The following is a 23,945-nucleotide window of genomic DNA, read 5'->3' as shown; positions in this document are numbered from 1 at the left end:
TTGATTCCTGGCTCCGACCCCTTTTCTGAACTTGATGACGTTTTTGCTCCCCCGTCCCGGCCATCGATCTGTGTTTACCGCTCTCGACACTGCCTTTGCTTGCCACGGAAATACCACTTCCGCGTCCGAGTAACCTGCTCCCCACGATCAACGATTTACAGATCCTGTATTCTACCCTTTCCCTTCCTCTTCATAAAAAGAGAAATGCACGCAAACAGGTCCTGTCTTTGTTCTGGTCCTGACAATACTAAATCGATGTGTGGATACTAAACCAAAGAAAACAATGTTTGTTCAGATGTCCGTGCCGATAAACAGTTGACCTCCAGTCAAAATGACACGCAGCCTTCAAATGTTTCAGTCAACTCTTTAAAATTTCCGTCAATGATGGAAACGTTTATGTTCATGTATCCTCTGCAGATACAGAATCATTAATGTATATGTTTATACAGTCATGTATAACTTTGATTTCTTTGACAAAAGACAGACTTTCATTCATTTGTTATCCCAAAACGCCTCCCCTCCTCCCGAGGCCTCTCAGGTAAAATTTGAAATTTGGGTATTTCTTCAGTCCCTCAAAACAAGTTCATTGCTCTGGCTCGGGCTATAATACCCACAGGCCTAGGTCAGGTCAGGCTGTATTTTCTGCATCCGATCTCATATCTATTCTACGCAACATTTTTCTTCGAGTTTGATCTGACCATAGGACATTTTCTCTATACTTTTGTGGACTATCCGGGTGCATCCTGATAAAGTTCTGGAGTGAGTTACTTCTTTTGTTATTTATTCCAAGGAAATGACTGTTTTTTTTTTAATAGCCTGTTCTTTTTTCCCTTAGCGAAGCTTCCATCTGCATATTTGCTAAGAATATGCGTACAGATGAATGGCCGTTGACTGAAAAAGCTGGCCAGGCCCCCCACCCGTTTTTTTCTTTCTGCCAAGTCATCAAGCGAACAACCCCCCTCCCTTCATAACCATTCATTGTTGTGCAACAAAAAGGAGGCCAAGGGTGCAAGCAGGCAAGCCCAAAATCTGAGGCCAGTCTGGGAATCCTCAGGGGACCGAAGGCTGGAAAAATTCAAGATCTCACACAGCGAGGTAAGAGAATTCTTTTGATTACAGATTCATTTGTTTTCATATGTTCGTCATCACCTGCGCGTTCAAGCTTATTTACAAACTCTGTGAATATGCACATATTTATCCCAGAGCATTAATACATTGACTTAAATGTTTTTATCCTTTTGCACATTTTTACCTGTTTCATTTGTTTCACTTGTACTAAAAGGAGAAGCCATCTCATCTTGTTATACTTGACAATAAAAGGCCATTCATATATAAGTCATGATTCTTTTGATGAAATATTATACATGTCATTGCAGATGTCAAGTTTTGGAACACTAGAAGGCCAATGCCACCTTTTGGTTGTATTTGTAGCTTTAGAATAAAGCGATCCCTGGCTCAATCTTTTTACTGTATTTACCGATTTGTATTGCGTTCCGCCTTCCGATTGGTTAAACACTGCGTCAATCATGTTGGCGTTGCATATGTACCTAAAACAGCTTTTCAAATTGATCTTGTGTTTGTGCAAATTCCCTCAAAGGTTTTTTTAAAAGCCATAATATCGAAAAAAAAAGTACTTTCTGCACCAACCACTGATTTAATTTTATGGTATAGCCCCCAATTTCAAAGTGAAATTGCCCTATAGTGGGGGATACTAATGCCAATTTGCTTGGGATCCCCATCCTTTATGTGCACCTCTTATCCTCAGGAGGGTTGCGGGGGTGCTGAAGCCCATCCGTGGTATCAAGGCAGTGGGCAGGGGGCACGTTGCTGGTCACACAGAGACGTACAACTCGCTTAGTCATTCAACCCTAGGGACAAATTGGAATGGCCAATTAACCTGACGCACAAGTTTATGGACTGTGGGAGGAAACCGGAGTGCCTAAAGGAAACCCACGCAAGCACGGGGAGAACATGCAAACTCCGCAAAGGAAGGCTAGTAGCTTGAGTTGATCCCATGACTACTCCCGCGGACACGCTAACCACTCAGCTGCTGTGGCTTCTTTCCCCAGATACAAAAATTAGGTATTATGTATCATAAATCTGTATAAGATCTAATAACATGATAAATATAAAGCAAAATGACATTTTACTTACCTTTGGTGTGACGTAACTTGAGTTGGTATAGTGAAGCAGCAAACAAATGCAGAAAGGGGTGATGAGACTGCGAACATTAATTAAAACTCCATTTTTAAGCTTGAGAGGATTTTCATATCCTAAGAAGGTTTCCTGGCCTTAATCACCTCTTTAGTTTTAACAGTAGTCCCAATTCTCGATTGAACATGGCTGTAACAAATCTTTGATAATCACAAGCTTTGTTTCCATGGTTATCATGTTTTTTTCTTCTCCCTTCAGCTTCACTCCATGCTTTAAAAAAAAGAAAGGTTTCGACTTGACAGGTTCTTTTTGAAAGGTAACCCCGGCATAAACTAGGGTTTAGTGTACAAAATATGATCTTGTACATTCCATATATCTACGAATATTTGCCAAGAAGAAGAACATATGTTTCTCCTATCAACCAAAATAATGTTGCACAATGTGCACCTGTTTGCACCTGGACAGGATATGCATCGAACAATGAGAAGAGAGTGGAATGTGTGCAGGAAAGCCAAATTCCTTCGTCGGTTTGATGATGTCGAGTAGGTCGGAGGGCATTCTTTATCTCGTGCAGTTGCCAAAAATTGGCACCTTCTCATCACTTCCAAAGCCAACATTCCTCTGGCGTTGGGACCAAACCGTTAAAAATGACCCTTGCTCACTTTCGCCAATTACCACTTACATGTAACGACTATGTAAACACTGTAAATAGTCTGCTCATGGACCAGCATTCCGAGGCTAGGTTTACACTGCAGAGCCCGATGCTTCCTTTCAATTTTGGGGCGAAATCCCATTTTTTTGTGAGATTCTTTAAAAAAATTAGAATTATTTGAAGATAATGAAGTCTTTGTACGCTTGCAGGGGATCTCCTTTGAAATGGATTCTATGATGGCATCTTTGATGGCTTTTTTCCTGGTCTTCCTGGACCCGAGCCCTTGCTTCACGGCCTCCCTCGATCCGTCGGACGATGATCGTTTTGAGCTGGAGAGCTACGACCTCAACGGCGCCACGGACTGGGACAACTTAGACCCAGACATATACGGGGACAACTATGATTACGAAGACTCAGACCAAGAGGTATGTGGAAAATGTCAAAACTGGGATCCCGGTGAGCTGAGGAGTTATTGATTTGAAAATCTATACTCGAAATAACATTTTTACCAAACGTTCACGAAATACATTTGCATTTTATCGACAGATCGATGTCAAACCGGTGACAGCCGAGGTCCAAAGATATGACTCTCGATCCAGTCAAATTGAGACTGCCACTCAGCCTCCTGCATCCCCCGCGACTCTGGACTACAAAGGATCCGGCCTTTTCGGACCCGAGACCGGACTGGGTTTGTAAAATACCGACGCATGGTTTCGAAGTGGACCCAAACTTTCTGTGAATGCGTTTCCATGCATGCAATAATCTGATTGGAAAGGGAATATTTGATTTCTGGAGCAATCTAAATGAATGGTCTACAAGGCAACAAACCAAAAATCCCGTATACAAGTACTCCATTTATAAAGGCCAAGTAGGAGCAATGTCAAATAGACATAGTTACCGAGTGAAACTTCCGACATGAAATAAAGGATCATTTCATGTCACTCTCCAAAATCAAGAAAATAGCGTGCTTGTTTACTCTAAAAGTGAACTCTATTACTGAGTCCCATCTGTTTACTCAATGTGCTCGTATGTGGCTCGCCAAAAGGCTGGATTTACACTACACATGGACGGATAAAAGTGTGACATCCACCATATATGTATCTCATCTCATCAGCTGCACCGCTTATCCTCAGTAGGGTCGCGGGGGTGCTGGAGCCCATCCCAGCAATCATCAGGCAGTGGGCAGGGGACACCCTGAACTGGTTGCCAGTCAATTGCAGGGCACTCAGGGACAGACAACTCGCCCGCTCATTCACACCTAGGGACAATTTGGACCGGCCAATCCACCTGAAATGCATGTCTTTGGAATGTGGGAGGAAACAGGAGTGCCGCACTGTGCCGCACACGCGCTAACCACTGTGCCGCCGTGCCACCCCATATATGTATTAGTCTTATCTGAGAGCCTTTTCTAAAAAGCCTTGGGTGATCATTTAACCCATTAGCCTGTCTTGGATCAATACAACAGTCGTTCGTTTGTCACTTTAGACATTTCCACATGGTTTCATTCACAAAATACATTTGAAATTTTCTGAGCTTCTCCCAATCACCCTTTTCCTTACTGTCGCAACAATAGAGTCCATACGTTATGGGAAACATATGCCTTTTCACATGTCAATTTACAAAAGGGGATCGTAAGTGATAGACTTGAAATAGTGACAGAACTAGAGGGGGCAGTAAATCAAATGGAAAAGTGCCAGTGAAATTGACCAATACACAAGAGGCTTTTTGCATTTATCATTGCTTTCTGTACTACAAATCCCACAATGCTTTGCTTTGAGCATTAAACAACCCCGCATGAGAGAAACAAGCAATGGGATTTCTGGGATGCATAAAAGCTTCAGCCTGCGGACCACATGTGGCCCGTCAGCCTTCTTGATCTGGCTTGCAAGATATGTTCAAAAACCTAATGGTAAAATGTAACGAATGCACTACTATGAATGGTGCCAGTCAGTTCTCGAGTTGGCCCGGGAAGAGATGGGCGCCACCCGTTTGTACTTGCCCAAGACACACCACATTCTCAAGAGTCCTTAACATTTTTTTTACACCCTATATTTTTAGCAGGCAGCAAAAGGTATATTTTATCTATCAAGACATTTCTCGAAAAAACAAAACAATTCTGAGCAAACCGTATTGCAATTTGAGTTTTCTCAATACATAAGCTCAAATAGACATGTCGGGTATTACTCTGTGTTTTATTAGATTTATTAGATTTAATGGTCTATTTATAAACAAAAACATAACTACAGTACATGTAGATGTCTGCATGTTTTTAGGGCTGCTATTTTAAAAATACTTTCCATTTTTGTTCATTTATTATTCCTTGAATGAATGTTTCCCCCAAAAAAGTTACGTCTTTTTGAATAGCGGTGACGAAATGAGAAAAATGAAATCTTATTTTCATTTGAATGTATTGGTAGATTAAAAAAAAACTTGTGATATGCAAAGAGAACAGAAGCATTTTTGATGGACAACTACCACTCAAATCATTTTTTGAATTTTAATTTTAATTTTTTTTTTGCCTGGTCTCTTCTGCCTAATTTGTATACCCAATGCGGCCAACGTGAGCTTGAAATCCTTGAAAATACTAGAAGTTTAATGTTGAGTTTTAAAGGTTTGAAATGTGCTCAAGTTTTGGGTGAAGTTCTTGTAAATGCTTGAAATATTTGCCATGTTTCCCAGGGGTCTGACTCGATAGACCACGCAAAAAAAATGAAGTCTGCTTAATAATGACGCCAAAACGCCTGCTATGGAGGCTTTGCTTTGCCGTTTGTTCTTCCCTCCTGACTAACGGCAGCTGACATTAGTTTGTATGCCGCCATGTGACGTTTCATGGGTTCCTAACGTAGGGCCCAAGATGATAGGTTAAAAGACAGAGATGCCAGGTACTGGAGGAATTGGAAAATTGGCTTTGAAAGTGCTGAAAAAGTGCTTGAATTTGGCAATAAAAAAAACTGTACAAACCCCACTCTCAGGGTTCCTGCAGATCCTTGAAAAGCCCTAAAAGGCATTGAATACATTATTCTAAAAAAAGGTCTTAATTGCCATTAAAATGTCTTAAATTCAAATTTCAAAAGTCTTAAAAATGTAAAAATATTGATAAGATGTATGTATACTATATTTGTTTGACCCAAAAAGATGGAGTTTTTGTGATTTTTTAAAGAATGTATCGATTGATTTTGGTGGCAACATGGCGTGACCACAATGTTGGAAGTATCAAAACGGTGATTTGCTTTCAGTCGGACGCATGTCTTAGGTCTACCCACACCACACATAGCATTGGGACTGAGACCTTTACTTTGGACCGTGCCCACAAAATGGACATTTTATGAGAAATGGCTGTCCAACATTTTTCTCCATGGCTAAGCGGGTCAGGTGTAGGAGGTACGATGCAATAAATATTTGTGGAGGTTTTTTCGACCAGGTCTTGAATCTGATTTTAAAAAACATTAAAAAAAAGTCTGGAATTTAAGTCGCCTCAAGCCGTAGGAATCCTGTCGCAGTTAGACAAGGACCTTCACGGGATTATCGCGTGCATTTACATCCTCAGGAAACTTCGGATATTCCCTTTCCGATTATGACCTGCATGTAGAGGTACTCGGTGACTAATGTCCTGTTTTGAAACGGCGGCAGGGATGCCGACCTGCCTCCTTTGCGTCTGCATGGGAGGAAGCGTTTATTGCGACGATACGGGCCTGGAGCAAATTCCGCCGCTGCCCGAGGACACCCGCCATCTTTACGCCCGTTTCAACGCCATCCGACACGTCAAGAACACCGACTTTGCAAGCCCAGGTGTGTCATAGACCAGTTAGGCTAACCCCAAATGTTGAATGAGCCGCGTTGGAAGGAAAAACAACAAACATGTTTGCAGCTGCAAAAAATTAAAAGCTGTGTATGGAAGGCAACACACACGCTGCCTTTTTTTTTTATTAGAAAAACATAATAAATGTTCGTGTTATGTTTGCCCTCCTACAGCAAAGATGAGCGACCAAAAATGTGAAAAAGCCAAAATTTGAAAAGTTGGAGCCGCCATAAAAATGAAAGCCTTATATTTTAAATCAAAATAAGTTGCACGTTTGATATTTAAAGAGCTATCACATTGTTCACTGCATGGCAAAGCACGGAGAAACATTTACTGATGACGGATATATTAAAGGTGTGTGTGTGTTTAAAGTTCTAAAATAAGATTTTATTGACGAGTGGTATGGTAGCTGTCCATATCACTTGATTTTGATTGTAGTTCATTGTTGATGAATAGTTGAAGTCATTGATGTCTACAGGCCTTTCCACATGCTCACAGATAAATTGGTCAGTTATAAAATTTCAATGTATATCCCTGTTGTATATTCGGACTGGTGTAAAATGACAGCTATGTTGCATATAAAAAAAATCTTTGTGCAAGTCATTAATCTTGGTGTGGCACACTAATTTACAAGGACATTTAAATGTGGCACTCCACTTGCTGACCCCTGCTCTAGAGCCACTAGAGAGCTGCTGGCTTCCACCGGACTTTCATTTCATGGTGGTTTTTTATCTTCAGTTCAGCTGCAATCGATCGACCTGACGGGAAACCAGATTTCCGAGATGGACGACGATGTCTTCAGCTCGCAGGAGATTTTACGCGACTTATCTCTAGCTGACAACAAACTGCAGGCCCTGCCGCGACTGCCGCTTTCCTTGAAGAGAATCGATCTACGCAACAACCGACTCGGGAGTCGAGGGATCCGTTCGGAGTCCTTCAAGGTGCCTCCGAGACGGAAACTCGTGTATTCGGAAAAAAAAGTCTCATTAGGGCAAAACTAATAACAAATCAATCACAATTTTGGAAAAAACTTTAATTGCTATTTGTCAGACCTGTATTGAAATTTCGATGTGATTTTCGATTTGAAAAGAAAAGTGCATTTCTGTGCCTCCTTGATTTTGGGGAGAACATAAACAGTGACACTCAAACTTACCTCGAGGTGACTGCATTACCGACTGAGAGTATACGACCGTAACAAAACACCAACTATAGATCTATTAATAAAAACAGAATTGCAGTTAAATGAATGGTCTTTATTATCATCTCAGTGTAAAAAGCGATTTCGAGAGCGGCTAGTTAGTTTCCGCGTTACAGTCGGGTAACCGTGACTTTTGCAAGGTCTCCACGATGATTAAAATTTAAGAGTCACGAATAGTAGTACGTCTTCCGTTTCACGGGTAATGGATCTGGCGTTGGTGACTAGCCATTTTTGGCAGTGGTGGCTTAAGATTTGTTAGTTGTCTGCTAGTTTTCCCTTCCCGACGCCGCCTCAGTCAAATCCCAGGCGCGATAAAAATCCAGGGAGCACCCGCTAGTGATTGACTTTTCTCTGCGCTTTTCTGATTCTCTTCAGAGTCCGATTTGACTGATGAATTTTCTTTCCATGCAACGAGTCGCTAATTCCAAAAGCTGTCGCCTTTGTTTCGGTGGCGAGCCGTGCGCCCGGCTGTTTGACTGACAGCTTACAGAATCCTATCAAAGTCGTGCACACTTGCAAACTCTGCCTCGCCTTCATTTTCCTCTGCTACTAAAGACTGCTTCTGATTGGCCCACACTGTTCGAACCTGGAAATGTGACAATTCTTGTTGACCGAACACTCCAACCCTCGATGAACAAATTGGAACTGCAAATCCTTGAAAAAAACGCGGTGTTTTGCGGTGACACTATGACACTACATTAAATTGCGATACCGATTCGATTTTGGTTAACCGCACAGCCTTAGGAGACGCTTGGATATTGCGACCTTGCCTTATGAAGTTATCGAACAATACTGCAAACTCAAACTTTGCAGTTTTGGTGCATTTGTATAGTTGCGTCTCTAACGTGCTTGCTTGTTTTGGGCCAATGTCATCTAAAATGCTGCTCAGCCTTTGGTTGGTATTGCAGAGCAAATATGCTTTTGGCTGAACCGTCTCCAACTATGCTTTTTTCTTTATTCATTCTGCTCAGAATGCTTTTTTATCATTAAGCTCAGAATCTCATGTGCTTTGTAAAGACTCCAATGAAATACTTTGGTTTTTGTTATGCATACTTAACGGGTCCCAAGGCTTGCAGTGATGCTAGGGGGGAAAACAAAACTTGTTAACCTTGAAACAACTCTTGCAATTATAAAGGAAATACAAAAAAGGCACTCAAATGTCTACCCTCGATGAGTTGCATGGCTGTGACCAATTGCCATTTGGGACTGGGTAAAAATAACAAGGTGTTTAAAGAAAAAGTATTCTAAAGGCAGTTTTAATTTGAATTATCCATCTCCTCCCCTCTTTGCATCCAACTGCTAACCCTACTGTACCAGCTCAAGTCACGTCACACATACATTTATTTATGTTATTTGATCAAATATATGTATATTATGGATAAGTACTACTTACTATTTTGTAATTTTAAAGTTTTCAACTGGGATATGGAGATAATTTGGAGCTCTATATCCACCACTAGACTGTCTTGCAATTTGACCTTGGAAATGATTCATGTCCTATCCCCTATTACTGTACAACTCTTAGTTGGCCTGGATTTATAACCAATGCAGACAGCATTAGTGGAGGGGAGAACTTCAAACCTATTTTTATACAAAGGTGGCACGATTTACTGGAACTCATTCTGGAGGTCATTGGGAGATCATTTAGGACTGGTTTCCAAGCTATCACCGGTCACAAATAAAGGACTAACCTAGTGGTTCCTAAACAATGGGGCGGTCCCCCTGGGCAGGCGCGAGGCTCTGCCGGGGGGCACATTTAACAACTTTTCTTTTTTTTACTGTGCTGGAATAAAGTGTAATTACACCTCCACTACATTAGGGGCAGCAGCGCTGTCATTGTCAAAGCGTGCATCGGGGGGTAAAGCATCCACATTTTGCACATGCATAGTCAAGAGAATGAGTACGAAGTGGAGACACTTGGTGTTGCAAACCCTCAAGTTAAAAGTATTTAACAGGGATGAGAAGACCAGCCAAGAGAAACAGGGGTTAAGAGGAAAATGAAAGTGTCTCGAAAGCTCAAACAAGGACGTTTATCCAAGCATATAAAGCAATCCATTTTACTGCGACCACTTTGTTAGATCAGGAAATACCGGTGTGCTTGCTGTGTTTAACAATGTTGGCAGTGGACAGCATGAAGCCAAATAAATAAAGCTGTATAAGAAATACGTTATACAAAAATCAAGCTGATAGAACGCTAGAGTTTTTGGGGGGGCACTAGAGATTTTCTTCTTCTGAGGGGGGCGTGACCGAAAATAATCAGCACTGGACTAAACCAACTGTTACAATGGTAATGCTCTCAGTCAAACTAACTGTTTAAATCAACGGAATGCTATTTCTGTCTGATTTTTGCGTGCATGTAAATGTACCCAATGCTTACTTCTGATTTACCCAGGATATGCATCAACTGGAATTCCTCTACCTTTCTCATAACAAATTGGACTACATACCCACACCGCTGCCGATGAGCCTGAGAGCATTACATCTGCAGGTAAGTTCACGGATGGAAAACTATTTTGAGTTTAATATATTGAGTAATGTTTCTTTGACTTGGAAAAGACCGTCAATCATATGTCAGATGATGCATTGAGTCCTTCAGAGACGTTTCTTTTTTTCTGGGTGTTCTGTGTCTTGAGGAATCGGTTCTTCTCGTGGTTTGGCAGCTGGCCGGCAGTCCCAGTTCACTTTCATTTTTGTGTGTAACACAGGGCAACAACATCCAATCCCTGCACCAGGACACTTTCTGTGACAGTCACGACCGTTACCTGATTCGCCGAAACCTGGAGGACATCCGCCTGGACGAAAACCCTTTGAATGTCAACAGATTTCCTCAAGCCTATGTCTGTTTGCCACGCCTGCCCGTGGGAACTTCCTCATAAGTTCTCTCAGAGAACAAAAGAATCACTTCTAATAATTACTCCTACGTAGTAATAAAAAAATATGGCAGCTGTTAAGTCCATAAACTGAGAAGAGACGACTTTTTATTGGTCATGCTTTTCCCGACACTTTTTTCCATTGAATCTGACGGTTTACATGCAGGCGACAATTCAATTGGATTTCTGTATACAAGCGGGTTTCTGCATTTAACTTTAAAAAATGTCAATTTTATTCATGCCATTCACTAAAATACCGTAGACTAAGTTTGAACAATTTTATTGATATTTTTAACAGCAATTAAACACATTTACAATTTCATTATATCATATTCTAACAATATAAGGTTTAAACAATTTTTATCGACACTTTTAACAGCAATTAAACACATTCACAATTTCACCATATCATATTCTAACAAGGAGGTCCAGATGGCGTCTTTGATGGCGGCGAGAGTGAGCCAGTCCTTGGCAAAGTCGTTCTGTGACTAAGTACCGTGCTTGTTTGCTCCAAAAGTGAGCCATATTGCTGTGTTAACAAGATGTGCTTGTATGTGGCTAGCCTGAAGCACAGACTTACACTATATATTGAAGGGTGCAACTGTCGGATCATCTATACATAACCTGTGTCATTTTCCGAAAAAAGGGGAAATGCATTGGCAATACCCGAGAGGCTTTTTTTTTTTTTAGCAAATAAGTGTCAGTTTGTGTGTATACTTTCGCTCTCTACTACAAGTCCCACAGTGCTTTGGAGCATCAAAGTGGCCCGGATGAGAGAAACAACCAATCGCATGTCTCCAATGCATATACCATTGCAATCACAATAATCAGTCGTCTTTAAACCTTCATCGGATTATCTTGCGCGTTTACATTATCCGAATACTGCCGATAGTCCCTTTCCAATATGATTATTCTTCTTATTCTTCAACTACCGGAATCCAAAGTACTGTCACTTTTTTCTGACTATATTTTCAATCTTTCAACATCCCAATTAAGATGTTTTGCACCTAAATCTGCCGTTCATCTGTGTTGGTATTACAAGAATGTTTAAAGTAGCAGCACCATTCATTGAGTCTATCAGGATCCGGGGCATCATTTCCCCTCCTCAAAGGTGTCCAATTGGGGTGAGTGGTTAGAAGGCACCCACCTGCGCCTCATTAACCACCACCTTTGCAGTTAGTCTTGTTCTTTTTATTGCCTGTAGCCAATAATAGCTGTTTTTGTTTTTTTTCTTGTGCGGATATTCTTTGAGCGAATTTGAGACCACTGTTTGTGTTTTGTCTCTATGTTCCTTTGTCATGCCATTAAACAGCGTCCTTTTCTTGAGCTTTTCTGTCTCAGTTCCTGCTTCCCCGCAAATATAATTGAAGTAATGATCTACTTGAATTGAAGTACTTTTTGGGTGTTTTAGTAGATAGGGAGCTGATCTTGACTTTTATAATCATGTATTTTCTGGAGGTTGAACATGAGATTCAGGACGAGCGAGGTGCTTTTCTTTCTTCGTGTCAGGATCTGTTACACCAATTTTCTTCCGAGAGGGAAACACTTGGGGGGAGTGGCTGGTAAGCACCCACCTGCGCCTAACCAGTCCCCACACCTGCAGTTCACTATTCAAGCCCTTTATTTTGCATGTACCCGACGACAGTCATTGCTATGTCAGGTTTGTTTTTTGCTTCTTGTTTGTACATTTTGTTTTGAGACAGCTTTTCACTTTGTATCTGTTTTTTTGTTAAGAATTATCCTTTTCACCCATGATCCGTAACGGAGTCTTTTGTCTGATGTAGGTAATTATTCAAATTGTCTTTTTTTTTCTTGCGTTTGATGAATTGAGCACAGTGACCCTTACGTCGTGTACTGTAATTCCTCGTTTCTCCTGGTTAATGGGGACAAGAAAATACCCGGGACATATGTAAATCAGCAAAGTAGCCACTCACCTATTCTTGCAGCAATCGTCAGTCAAGGATACTTAATCGCGACTGCACGGGTGGTATTCATTTCAGTCGGAGAGAATGAAAAAAAAGCTGCCATGCTTGACACAGATTTGCTCTCTTGGCCCCCTATCTTAGCAACAGATGACCAGAGGCATTGGATCCTGGCCAAAACAGTGCCGTTCATTTTAGGCGGCCCATTAAGACATGCTTCAGCAGCTTTAATCATGAAAATAATGCGCTCCGTCGGCCCCAGCTCTCAACTATAGTACTCAGGGGATAGCGGATCATAGTGACAACTGTGCATTTTGTTTTAGGAAGGGCTCCAGACAAAATTGCCCCCTGATGAGGAAAATAGATCTGGACTGCACAGTTGCAATTCATTCGAGGCGGAGATAAAGTACCGGCAAAAGAGACTCAGTGCCCGACAAAAACGTGCTCTGCCTGTCCTCGCTCATAGCAATATGCTTTCGGATATGACGGATCGCGTCCGCACGGTGCAGTTCATCTTCGGCATAAGCGACAAAAAAAGCTGCCAGGTCCGACAAAAGTAGGCTGTTTCCTTGCCAAGGACGAGGAATGCTGAGATATTTTTCAACCCTTGGGCCGGAAAGTACGATGCCTGAAGTAGCGAAAGATTACAGTATTGAGTGTTCAGGATTTGTAAATCTATTTTAACGACAAGTCTTTAGCTCCCGAGCTGTGGCAATCGCAGTGTCGCGTTACTGAGCTGCAGCTGTCGGAATTTAACGCCTCTCGCGCAAACATCCGAGGGTCGTAGCTGGACTTCCAACGCCTCCGTGGCTCCACTCAAAGAAGAACCTCGTGTGTGGTCCGTCTTGACTCTGAATCTCTCGACGACCTCACTGGTCTGCGTTTTTATTTCCGGACAGTTACAGGAAATCAAAATGTGGTTGACCAGTGTCATGCTGGACATAAGCATAACCAGTACACGGGAACATAATCCGTCGAAGGACAGAGGTTCGGATCGGATTTTGTTGAAGCCTGAATTGATTTATCCCGTCAGAAATAATGGTAAAGTAAAAGGTCCATTCTAATTCACATGAAAAGTCAACTTTTTTTTCAATAAAACCTGGATTGAAACAGCAATTTAGGAAATGTATATAATGCTGACTTGTATTTTAGCTATACACACTTATGTAAGATTGACATACTTTATGGAATGATGTAAAGTACGTAATAGCCGGAGTTTTATTCGTTTAAGGACTTGTCGTGTCGTAATTCAAATGAAAATCACATATTGTACTCAAATGATTACAATAAACTTTTCGTTTACATCTCGGCACTTTATGAACAGCTCTTTCATTACTTGCTTGCGTGTATGTCTAACTCTTCCGGGAGCCAACAATGTAGAATTGAAACGATGCTCCTATGCTTACGGATAGGAGTTTTCTGCTTTAATTATTCAAAAAGTAAAGCCCTTTTTCATCTAATCTCGATGAAAATGATGCACATTCTGTGATTATCACTAAATGGCCTTTATATTGAGGCTAAACATATAATAGATCCACGCACTCGCAGTAAGCGTAGCATTAGCATATAGCAGTGGTCTTGAAGCACTCCCTCCCATCTCTTGCCCAACGCCGTCTGCGCCAAAGGTAAGCACATCAGGCTCCCTGTTTGCAGAATGTTGTGACATTTTAACAAAATAACTGCTTGCATCTGGTTTTGAAACCAATATGCATGAAAAAAAAGGGTCAAAATGAGTTTAACCGATCTGTAGTAATTGCAAGAAAGAGACAAGTTTAAAGTGGTATGTTTGTTGATTTTGGGACACGGACTCTGGCATTATTCTCTTTTCATCATTTTTATCAAATAATCAAAAATAAATGCGCTGAAGACTAAGCTTTTGTCTGGGGTGCGGGTTTAGCAATTTAGTAAATTTGTCTCATAATATATGGTGTGGCTCTTTCCCAAAATAAAATTAATATATTTTGCCTTTATGGCTCTTTGAGTCAAAAAGGTTCCCGAGCCCTGGCATATAGGGTTAGCGTAACATTAGCTTTGCAATAGCCACACACAAACCATTGAGAAACATAAAAAGATCAAATTTTCTAATGTCTGGAGCCCAAGAAACATTTGTGAGCAAAGACTTTCAGGTAAAGAGGTTAAGTAGACAAAGCTGTTCTATTGAATGACAGATGCTCTTTCTTGCACTAAAAATGAATAAAGACTATTCCACTATATCCTAACTAAAAAAAAAATCGCTGACTGGCGTTTACAGTGCCCTTCAACATACAACAGATCCACATACTCAGAGAAAGCTTAGCGTTAGCTTAGAAAGATTGAAGTTAGCTTAGCTACAGCCACATACATTAAACCCAAGAAGCTAAAGTAATGTAATGAGTCACAATGCTCCAATAGAAGATTTTTAGAAAACCTTTGTGAGCAAAAGTTCGATAGTGAAGACGAAGAATGACGGATGCTCTTGCCTGCCTTATAAATCATGAACAATAAACCGCCTCCAGATCTTGTTTGCACATACGATAAAGTTCACGTCACCTCGCGCGACTGCTGCCAAGTTCATTGTCTATATTTATTCTCTAGAGCGAGCAGCTGTCCAGTCGGGACAGAGGAGGACCCATAAGGATGAACGGCAGCGGAGCTTCAACTCCAGGAAAATATCCTCAAGTGTGAAGAGGAAATACCTATTTTTCTAGTTTGAAGCGAGATACTTTTTTTATATTCCGGCCATGGCGGACGGCAACGGTCCCCCTCTGTCGTCCTTCATCATGGACGAAGAAACGCTGAAGAGGAAACAGAAGGAAAAGTTAAAAAAGTTGATGGCCACCGGAGGCAACCCCAGGCCGGCTCGATCGCTCCTCTTCTTGACGCTGAAGAATCCTTTCCGACGGGCCTGCATCGCCGTCGTAGAGTGGAAGTATCCTGGAATGCTAATAGCCCGTTTTTCATTTGGGAACATAAGAAGTTTGCTTTGTAGATTGGGAGATGATCATAAACCGAGGATTCCGCTTTGTATTTCCTTACTTTAACCTTTCCAGACCTTTTGAAATCATCATCCTGCTAGCTATTTTCGCTAACTGTGTGGCCCTGGCCGTCTACCTGCCCATGCCGGAGGAAGACAGCAACATTACTAATAGCAATCTGGTGCGTCTGCCGGTCCCTGATGATTGAATGTTTGCTGGACACTTGAGTCGGGACTTTTTGAAAAAGGAGCTTTGAAACACGGAGTCATACGATGTCAACTGGTGACAACAAAAGGAGGGGTAGTAGGCGCATTATATTGCAACTTCGTCTTGCTTGCACATTCGTGATAGTCAAATAAGTCAGTGCCAGCCAATCGACGTCAGGGCCAAAACAACAACAAAAAAAGCATTTTGGTCTCCAAAAGTTAATTTTGATTTGAATAAAGTGTCTTTTTATGATTAAAAGACAGCTTGTAGGAACTTAAATATTGTTTTTCCTCAGTCAAGTGCATATTTTTGGGGCATTTCAGAGTCAATAGTGACAAGAAAACAGGAGTAGCACGGAATTGATGATGATGATGTTGCGGTAGTTGGGGCAGTCTAACGCAACAAACACGACTCTTATATTTGCCAAAATAAAATGGTAATACAAGTACTGATTGACTTCAGGGAAAAAGGGACCGAACATCACAGAGTACGTGTTTACGGATTAAAAGGGCTGAACTGTAGTAAGTTAGCAAGTAAAGCCAAAGTCTGGCTAGCGGCTAACAAAAACCCCTCTAAAGAGCGGACCGAATGTCACACAACAACGTATGTTTTCACATTAAAAGTGCTTGACTGTTGTAAGCTAATTCTGTAGTGTTAGAAAGAATTATTACTCAAACTTCAGCTAGCAGCTAACAAAAACAAACACTCTGTAGAGTGGGCATGTAAAGCCAATGTCTGGACAGCAGCTGACAAAAATGTTGGGGGGGGATGAACAGACAATGTCCCACACAAAGTACCTGTTTAGTCATTCCAACTGCTGAACTGTAGTAAGCTTGCTCCATTATGTTAGCATGCGAACGTTAGCTAAAATCTGGCTAGCGGATAAAAATAACTCCTGTGAATGATTGGAATTAGTGTCCTATGCACTGTACGTGTTTACAGATCGAACCGGCCCAACCGTAGTAAGCTAGCTTAGTAGCGTTGACAAGTAAACAAGTCGTGCTAGCAACTAAGAAAAACTTTGGTGACGAATGATGTCATTACAGCCTTATCTTTCAAAAGCTTTAATCTGGTTTTATTTTCTTTTAGCCAAAACATTTTAGCTACAGACTAAGACTTGATGCATTTGTACACATTTTTTTACATACAGTCAAAAATAATTATTTTGTGCTGTCTAAATGTAGAGCTAATAATAATAATCTGCCAGGAAATATATTGAACTCTTAAATCCCCAGGTGGGCCTTGTTAAAGAAAGATTTGGACGCTAATTTATTCTCAGAGCCGGAGCATTAATACTCCAACACGTTTACATGTTGTCCGTGTGCGACGATAGCTCCTTTAAGAGCAGTCTAAAGATACCAGCGGTCGCCGGTGGAATGCGCCCTGCGACTGCGCGTCTAACCGGGGTTCTTGTGCTACGTCGTTGCTAGCTAACCCGAGCCCCTCTGTCACCGTGAACCAGAAGAAAATAGACGGTTGCAGGGATGCTCAAAACAATCACCGGATCCAAAATGCCTCGTTAAAAGCTTCCTCGCGTGACTCAATCGACCCATTGAGCTATCTTTTCAGTTGTAAAGACGTCTTTTAGAGGTCAAAAGCAGAGGTTCTCGAGAAGCGAGCTGACATATACCCAGAGTCCCTGCGCTATGTCAACCCCGGCTAACCTCCATCACCGTGAATAGAACCGGAAGAAAATATGACAGCTGGGATGCTCAAAACAATCGTTTTGATCTAAACTGTCTTGTTAAAGGTTTCCTCACATGACTCTTTTTTAGGTCTGAGAGACATTTGCATTTCTACACCCTATGTAATTTTAGCCAGTTGATGAACTTGTGCCGTCCTTACCCTGACGTTTCGCCAGCTAGCCAGATAGTGAACGACGTACCAGATAAGCAGACTTCTTTTCTTTGAATCGCAGTTCATTCGGACAATGGACTCGACCGTGAAACTAAAACCGAAGTACAACAAGGTCCCGTTAGCTTGCTAACTACACAAAAATATTTTGAGCTAAGACGCTAACAACATCCATCTGTACTGCTTATCCTCAATAGTTGCTGGAGCCCATCCCATCTATCTCAGGGCAGTGGGCCGGGGACACTTTAAACCGGTTGCCAGCCAGTCGCAGGGCACAGAGAGACAGACAACTCCCTCGCCCATTCACACTAAGGGACAATTTGGACCGGCCAATTAACCTGACATGCATGTTTTAGGGAATGTAGGAGGAAACCAACGCACGCACAAGGAGAACATGCAAACTCCTCACAGGAAAGTTTGATCTCATGACCTCAGAACTGTGCCGCACACCCTAACAACATTTCAGACAAAAATATGTCATTTTGTACAAAGTGTTACCATAGACAAATCTATCCAGTCAAGTCAGCACAAAAAGCTCGGCCATATGGACATTTTTTTACCTAAAGCAACAATAAAGGGGGATTCGCAAAGAGCATTCGAAAGGTTTTGCACTTCTCTTTTGTTTCTTTTTGGCGGAAAACAATGAACATTGCTCAAAGACGTCTAAATGAAGACATTTAATGGATTTCATTTTGACTAAGAGGTCGTCCGTGCATTAAATCACTCGGAGGGAGCTGAAAGATCGGCAGCCGTCTTGTTGCTACGCCTGTTCCCCAAAAAACATGTGAAAGGGGATAAAATGCTGCGGTTTGGTCACATTGAGCCTCTTTCATTTGCATTCTTCCTTCTTCCGATCGGAATTTCCGGCTCTTTTTCGAGAACCGACTCGGCACACTTTTTCGGATTCTTGTTGCTTGAATCAATTTATCATGTAATATTATACACACAATAATGAATTGAAACATTATAATAGTGTTTTCTTTACTCAATTTTAATAGTAGATTTTTTTTTTAAATCATCTGAGCGTCTGTTTTAGTTTTTGATCAAACTTCAAAATAAAATATGCTATAGTTTTAAAAGATTAACATTGGCAATTAAGGGAATGTCGTTTTTATTTTGAAATATGAAAATATTGTTAATTGATGAAGTGATGAAAGTTTAGTCATTTAAACCTCTTTTTTTATACCAAGCAACTTTAAAATCAATCAATATGGAATCCCTCAAAAGAAACAACATAACAAAATTTAAAAAAAAAATCTTTTCAGTGCAACAAAAAACTACGGAATATAAGAATAAACTTAAAAAAATAACTGTGAAACAAAATGCTAAAAAACAAAAGAAATATAAATTAGATCCACAAAATTTATGACAAAACCCAAAACACAACAAATAAAGTCAACAACATAAGTCCTGAGAAAAATGCATAAATCACTAGAAAAAAATGGGGAGCCGGCTTTTGTCGTTTCCTTCACAGAGCCAATCTGTTTGCCAACGAGACGTCTCTACCTTTGAGCACTCGTTTTCAGTTGCGCTACACAAAACAGCGACATCTCCAGGTCAAAAATGCCCAAAGCATCCAGGTATCCTATTGTTTGAGTCAGGTCAGGCCTAAAGTCTACGCTAACATTTCTCGGTATTCGGTAGCCGGCAAGGACAAGTAGACAAGGACGGCGTGGGTCTCGTGTAACTATTTGATCCCGGTGAAGGGCAGCGGGGATAACTCCGTCCCTGTGTTCCCTGTCCAAAATAGAGCGCGTGCTAGCGCTGAAATGAGAGAGCTCATAAAACATTCCGACACACGCCGGCCTTTGTAAGTCGCGATCCTGGAATGAAAGGAATACGTCGTGTGGAAACCCATATGTCCTTCGTTCACTAAATCTCTCTTAAGATCAGGAATATCATCTTTTGTCAAAATCCAAAATATAAAAATACTTCTACTGCACTTTTCAGACAAATTGCAACTCAGACTGATCCCCTCCTTTTTCCCCACACGACAAGCCGAAATTCCAAAAAGACCAACACACGCAACTGTTAAATTAAAATAACTAATAAAGATATGAAATGATGGCATGGCACAAACTAACCATGTGACAAAAATGATCCCAAGATCAGATGGACATTTTAAAGCTCATGAAAGCATGTCAAAATTGGATCGGGAAACTTTGAAACTGGTGTTATGTACAAGGACTTACAATCATTGAAAGGAGAATGATAACATCTTGTATTTGACTAGAAGAAATGGCTGGAGACTATAGAAATTCTTCAAATGATAGTTTATGGTATTCTTTTGGTGAGTACAGAGAACAGGGAATCACAATTATCGAAAGGAGACTTGAGAAAAGCACGCGTCGTTTTTTTACCAAAATTGCATTCCATCCCACCTATCTTAAATTGCTTGAAAATGTTCTGTAAAATTGCCACTGAATATGTTCATATTTATTATAAATGATTAATATACACTACATTTTTATCCTTTTACACATTTTTATCTTCTAATTGGTTTTACTTACACTGGATAAGCCATCCAATTTCCTTCCATCCATTATCTGCGCCGCTTATCCTCAGTAGGGTCGCGGGGGTGCTGGAGCCCATCCCAGCTATCTTCGGGCAGTGGGCAGGGGACACCTTCAACTGCTTGCCAGCCAGTCGCAGGGCACACAGAGATGGACAACTCACTCGCTCATTCCCACCCTAAGGACAATTTGAACCGGCCAATTAACCTGACATGCATTTTTTTGGAAATGCGGGAGGAAACCCACTCAAGCACAAACACGAGAACATGCAAACTCCGCACAGGAAAGTCTGGCTGGATTTGATCCCATGACCTCAGAACTGTGCCACAGACGCGCTGACCACTCACCCGCTGTGCCTCCAATTTCATTATACTATTGTAAAATGACAAAGCCATTCATTCATTCTTAAATTCATTCAAAAGTCTTTAAAAAAACACTAAGAACGTTTTTATTTGGTTGAAAATTGAAAGTACAGAATCATCTTTTGCTGACGTTTGAAAACAAATACTTTGAGGGGGCCACCACGTATGGATTTTGAATATTTGTTACCTTTTGAATATGCGATAAATGAATTTTGGCTCTTGTTGTCGTCCGTCAGGAAAGCCTGGAATACATTTTCCTGATCATCTTTTCGGTGGAATGTTTCCTGAAGATCATTGCCTACGGATTTCTTTTCCACGCCGACGCATATTTGAGAAACTGCTGGAATATTTTAGACTTTGTTTGCGTGTCGGTCGGGTGAGTCGCTCGCCGATCTTTCCTTATCCATTTTTTGTTCACTGTGTGGAAATGAGATTGGAGCTTTCCTTCTTCTGTCCTTGGTAGACTCTTCACGGTCGCCGTGGACGCCATCAATCACATCAGCGGGGTGGAACCAGTTGTCGGAGAAAAAGGTGGCGGGTTCGATATGAAAGCTTTGAGGGCTTTCCGAGTCCTTCGACCGCTTCGGCTTGTCTCCGGAGTCCCAAGTAAGCCCTACCGTAAAAAACACAAAAGAACCGGCCATTTTATTTTTACCTGCCAGACGGACGGCAGATACAAGATATGCCAAAGTTCCTGCCCGAGTTGTGTGCACACGTTTCTTAACAGATTGAGATTGTGGCATGCCAGATCCCACAAAATGAGATTTTACAAAACCATTTCTTGGCAGAAAAGGAATCGATATCAGCTCGTGCTGTCATGATTACTGCTGTGACTCAGCTGTGCCCGCTCATTTGGCGCCACCCGCCGCAGCTCCCTGTCACTATTTGAAACCGGTCCTGTCAATCCCTTGTTGTCAGTTTGTCTGCGAGTCTCAATGTATACAAGCCTTTTCAACCCTGACTCACACCTGTCCCGTTTTTGCTCCCGTCTGTCTCCGGTTACGAACCGTTTTGAGCCTGACCACGTCTGCTCTCCTGTTCCGGCTTACGACCCGTTTCTGACCCCGACCACGATTTTGCTCTTCTGTCCGGGCTATCGACCTGTTTTTCCGTCCTTGACACCGCCATCGCTCGCTGCGGAAGATCCACTTCCGTGTTCGGGTCACAATGCGAGTACGAGAGCGACTTGCTTCTCGCGCCTAGCGAACGCCGGATCGTGGCCGCTGCCCTTCCTCTTTCCTTTAATAAAACTTGCGAGAAACGTAACGCTATTGGGTCCTGTTTCGGTTCTGGTCCTGACACGTGCACAGAAACAAGACAAGGTTTACAACGTTTTCGTATATCCTTGATACCCAAGGCATGACAAAAGGATCGACGGTATAACGTTGAAACACTCAGAGGATCTAAATGAAAAAGAACAAGAATGGGAGAGGACACAAAACATTTTGGAACACGACCTCGCCCTAACTGAACGAAACATACAAAATAGATGATGGTAAATGTTGACCAAAATAAGAATTTAGAAAATAATTTATCAACAGAAAGGAATCCATATCAGCCAGTTTACAAAAAAGAACGAACAAGTTTCCTTGGATCTTTAAAATCTAAAGACATCAAAGCTACGCTAACACAGGCTCAACGATAAACCACTGCTACATTACTGGTATGTTTGGAAAAAAAAAAAACTACCTAGATCTAAATGAACAAAACATAAAAGAAAAACAACACAGAATCTGTTGCAGTACTAACTAGTTCCACCAGAACAAAACACAAAGAGGACGCAGGAAAAATGCATGTGTGTATATAGAACTACCTCATGTGCCAACACCAACTGGATTTGACTGAACAAAACAAGAAAAGAGATAAAACAGGTTATGTTTGGACACATGTCAATCGGAAAAAAACATGAAAGGAAAACAAAACGGGACATGTCGGGACACTATTTCTAACTGACAAAAACATGAAAGACAACTCAGAATGTGTTGCAACACTAACTAACTAAACAAGGAAGAAGGACAGTGCAGAATCTGTTGGGACACTGGCTGTAACTAAAAAAAAAAACATGAAAGGAAGATGTCACACGAAACACTCAGAGCAAAAACAATAGTGCCACGACATCAAGACCATGAACTAGATCTTAATAAACATATGTGGAGATAAGACGATGCGGAACATGTTGGAACACAATTTTCAACCATGTAAAACAGGAGAGACAACTGCTGGATATGACACTAACTAAGCTTCAACTGAATAAAACAGGAAAGTAAGACAACCCCAATTTTATTTTGGAACATTGAACTGCACAAAACATGATAGGAAGATGGTGCTGGATATGTAACTGAAAACATAAAAACAAAGAAAACCACAGACGGCTCAGGATACGTTGTGGGCACTAGCTGTAACCGAACAAAACATGACAGGAAAACATGGATGTTTTAAAACTTGAACTCTACAAAACATGAAAGTAATAATAAAGGAAATGTTGGATAAATAACTGTAATGGAACAGAAATATGAAAGGATATGTGAACACACTAACTATCTGTAATTAAACAAAACCTAAGACAAATTAAGCTATGTGAGGACGCTACCGTAACTAGCTCTGAGCAAAATGGAGGAGAACGTAGGATACGTCAATATTGCCATGACGGCCAGACCCTGAACTGAAAGTTAGCCTTATATGAGGAGGTCAACTTTGTTTTGTAAGGCCTGCAGGTGGTGATGAACTCCATCCTGAAGTCCATGCTGCCCTTGTTCCACATCACCTTGCTGGTTTTCTTCATGGTCACCATCTACTCCATCATGGCCCTCGAGCTCTTTAAATGCAAGATGCACAAAACTTGCTACTACGTCGGCACAGGTACGTACTGCGGAGACGGGAATGTATTAACCCTTTGCACATACGCGTGACCTAACTGAGTGACGAGGCCATGACGGACGGCAGTAAACCCTAGTAAGCAGTACTGCCCGTGGGTTAGGCCGGTAAATGTTTGACAACAACGAAAAAAAGCTATTCAACTATCAGCAATGACTAGTCCCACCAATATTGTGCAGGTGGGTCCGAAAGCACAAAGAGCGCTACTAAGAGAAACTGAGGATAGCATCAGCAGGGCTAGCTATGGACCCATATCTTCTTCCTCCTGGCGTATTCACACGTTTAGCCGAATCGTCCGAAGTGCGCGCTTTGGTTGAAGTACGCGTGGCACCAAAGTTTAGCGCCCGGGTGCAGCTTTGTGTTTACCTTGGTCCCTTAAATCAAGTGTGAACATTGGCGTCAAAGTACGCAAGGCACCAAAGTGTTTTGGAGAGACCGTTGTTGGGCGTCGCCCCTAAAAATATGAGGAGAAGAGTTATGACAAAAAAGGAAATGCGCTTTTTTGCATTCAGGACACGTTCAAAGTTCCCCCGGGGTCAGACAATACACCGGACCCCCCTCTGAAACGTTTTGTTTTGCTATTAGT

General features: G+C 41.5%; 2 protein-coding genes across 2 annotated transcripts in view; both read left to right on the top strand.

Moving 5' to 3' along the window:
* The first annotated feature begins 952 nt into the window (after window positions 1–952).
* On the top strand, window positions 953–12,000 carry optc (opticin). The gene is made up of 7 exons (XM_088337089.1): window positions 953–1,095; window positions 3,016–3,231; window positions 3,353–3,494; window positions 6,437–6,595; window positions 7,344–7,546; window positions 10,196–10,291; window positions 10,509–12,000. The coding sequence occupies exons 2-7, from the start codon at window positions 3,031–3,033 to the stop codon at window positions 10,677–10,679; spliced, it is 972 nt and encodes a 323-aa protein (XP_088193215.1). The 5' UTR covers window positions 953–1,095; window positions 3,016–3,030; the 3' UTR covers window positions 10,680–12,000.
* A 3,215-nt stretch (window positions 12,001–15,215) lies between these two features.
* Window positions 15,216–23,945, top strand: part of LOC148363696 (dihydropyridine-sensitive L-type skeletal muscle calcium channel subunit alpha-1-like) — a 49,187-nt gene continuing 40,457 nt past the window's right edge. The window contains exons 1-5 of the mRNA XM_088337327.1: window positions 15,216–15,503; window positions 15,625–15,730; window positions 20,722–20,861; window positions 20,949–21,091; window positions 23,192–23,344. Coding sequence (XP_088193453.1) covers window positions 15,316–15,503; window positions 15,625–15,730; window positions 20,722–20,861; window positions 20,949–21,091; window positions 23,192–23,344 — 730 coding nt within the window. The 5' untranslated portion in view covers window positions 15,216–15,315. The remainder of the gene's footprint in view (window positions 15,504–15,624; window positions 15,731–20,721; window positions 20,862–20,948; window positions 21,092–23,191; window positions 23,345–23,945) is intronic.

The sequence above is a fragment of the Urocampus carinirostris genome, chromosome 6 (genome assembly GCF_059441175.1).
Source record: "Urocampus carinirostris isolate Australia breed hairy pipefish chromosome 6, RoL_Ucar_1.0, whole genome shotgun sequence".
Lineage (NCBI taxonomy): Eukaryota > Metazoa > Chordata > Actinopteri > Syngnathiformes > Syngnathidae > Urocampus > Urocampus carinirostris.
This window is presented reverse-complemented; position numbering and strand designations above follow the sequence as displayed.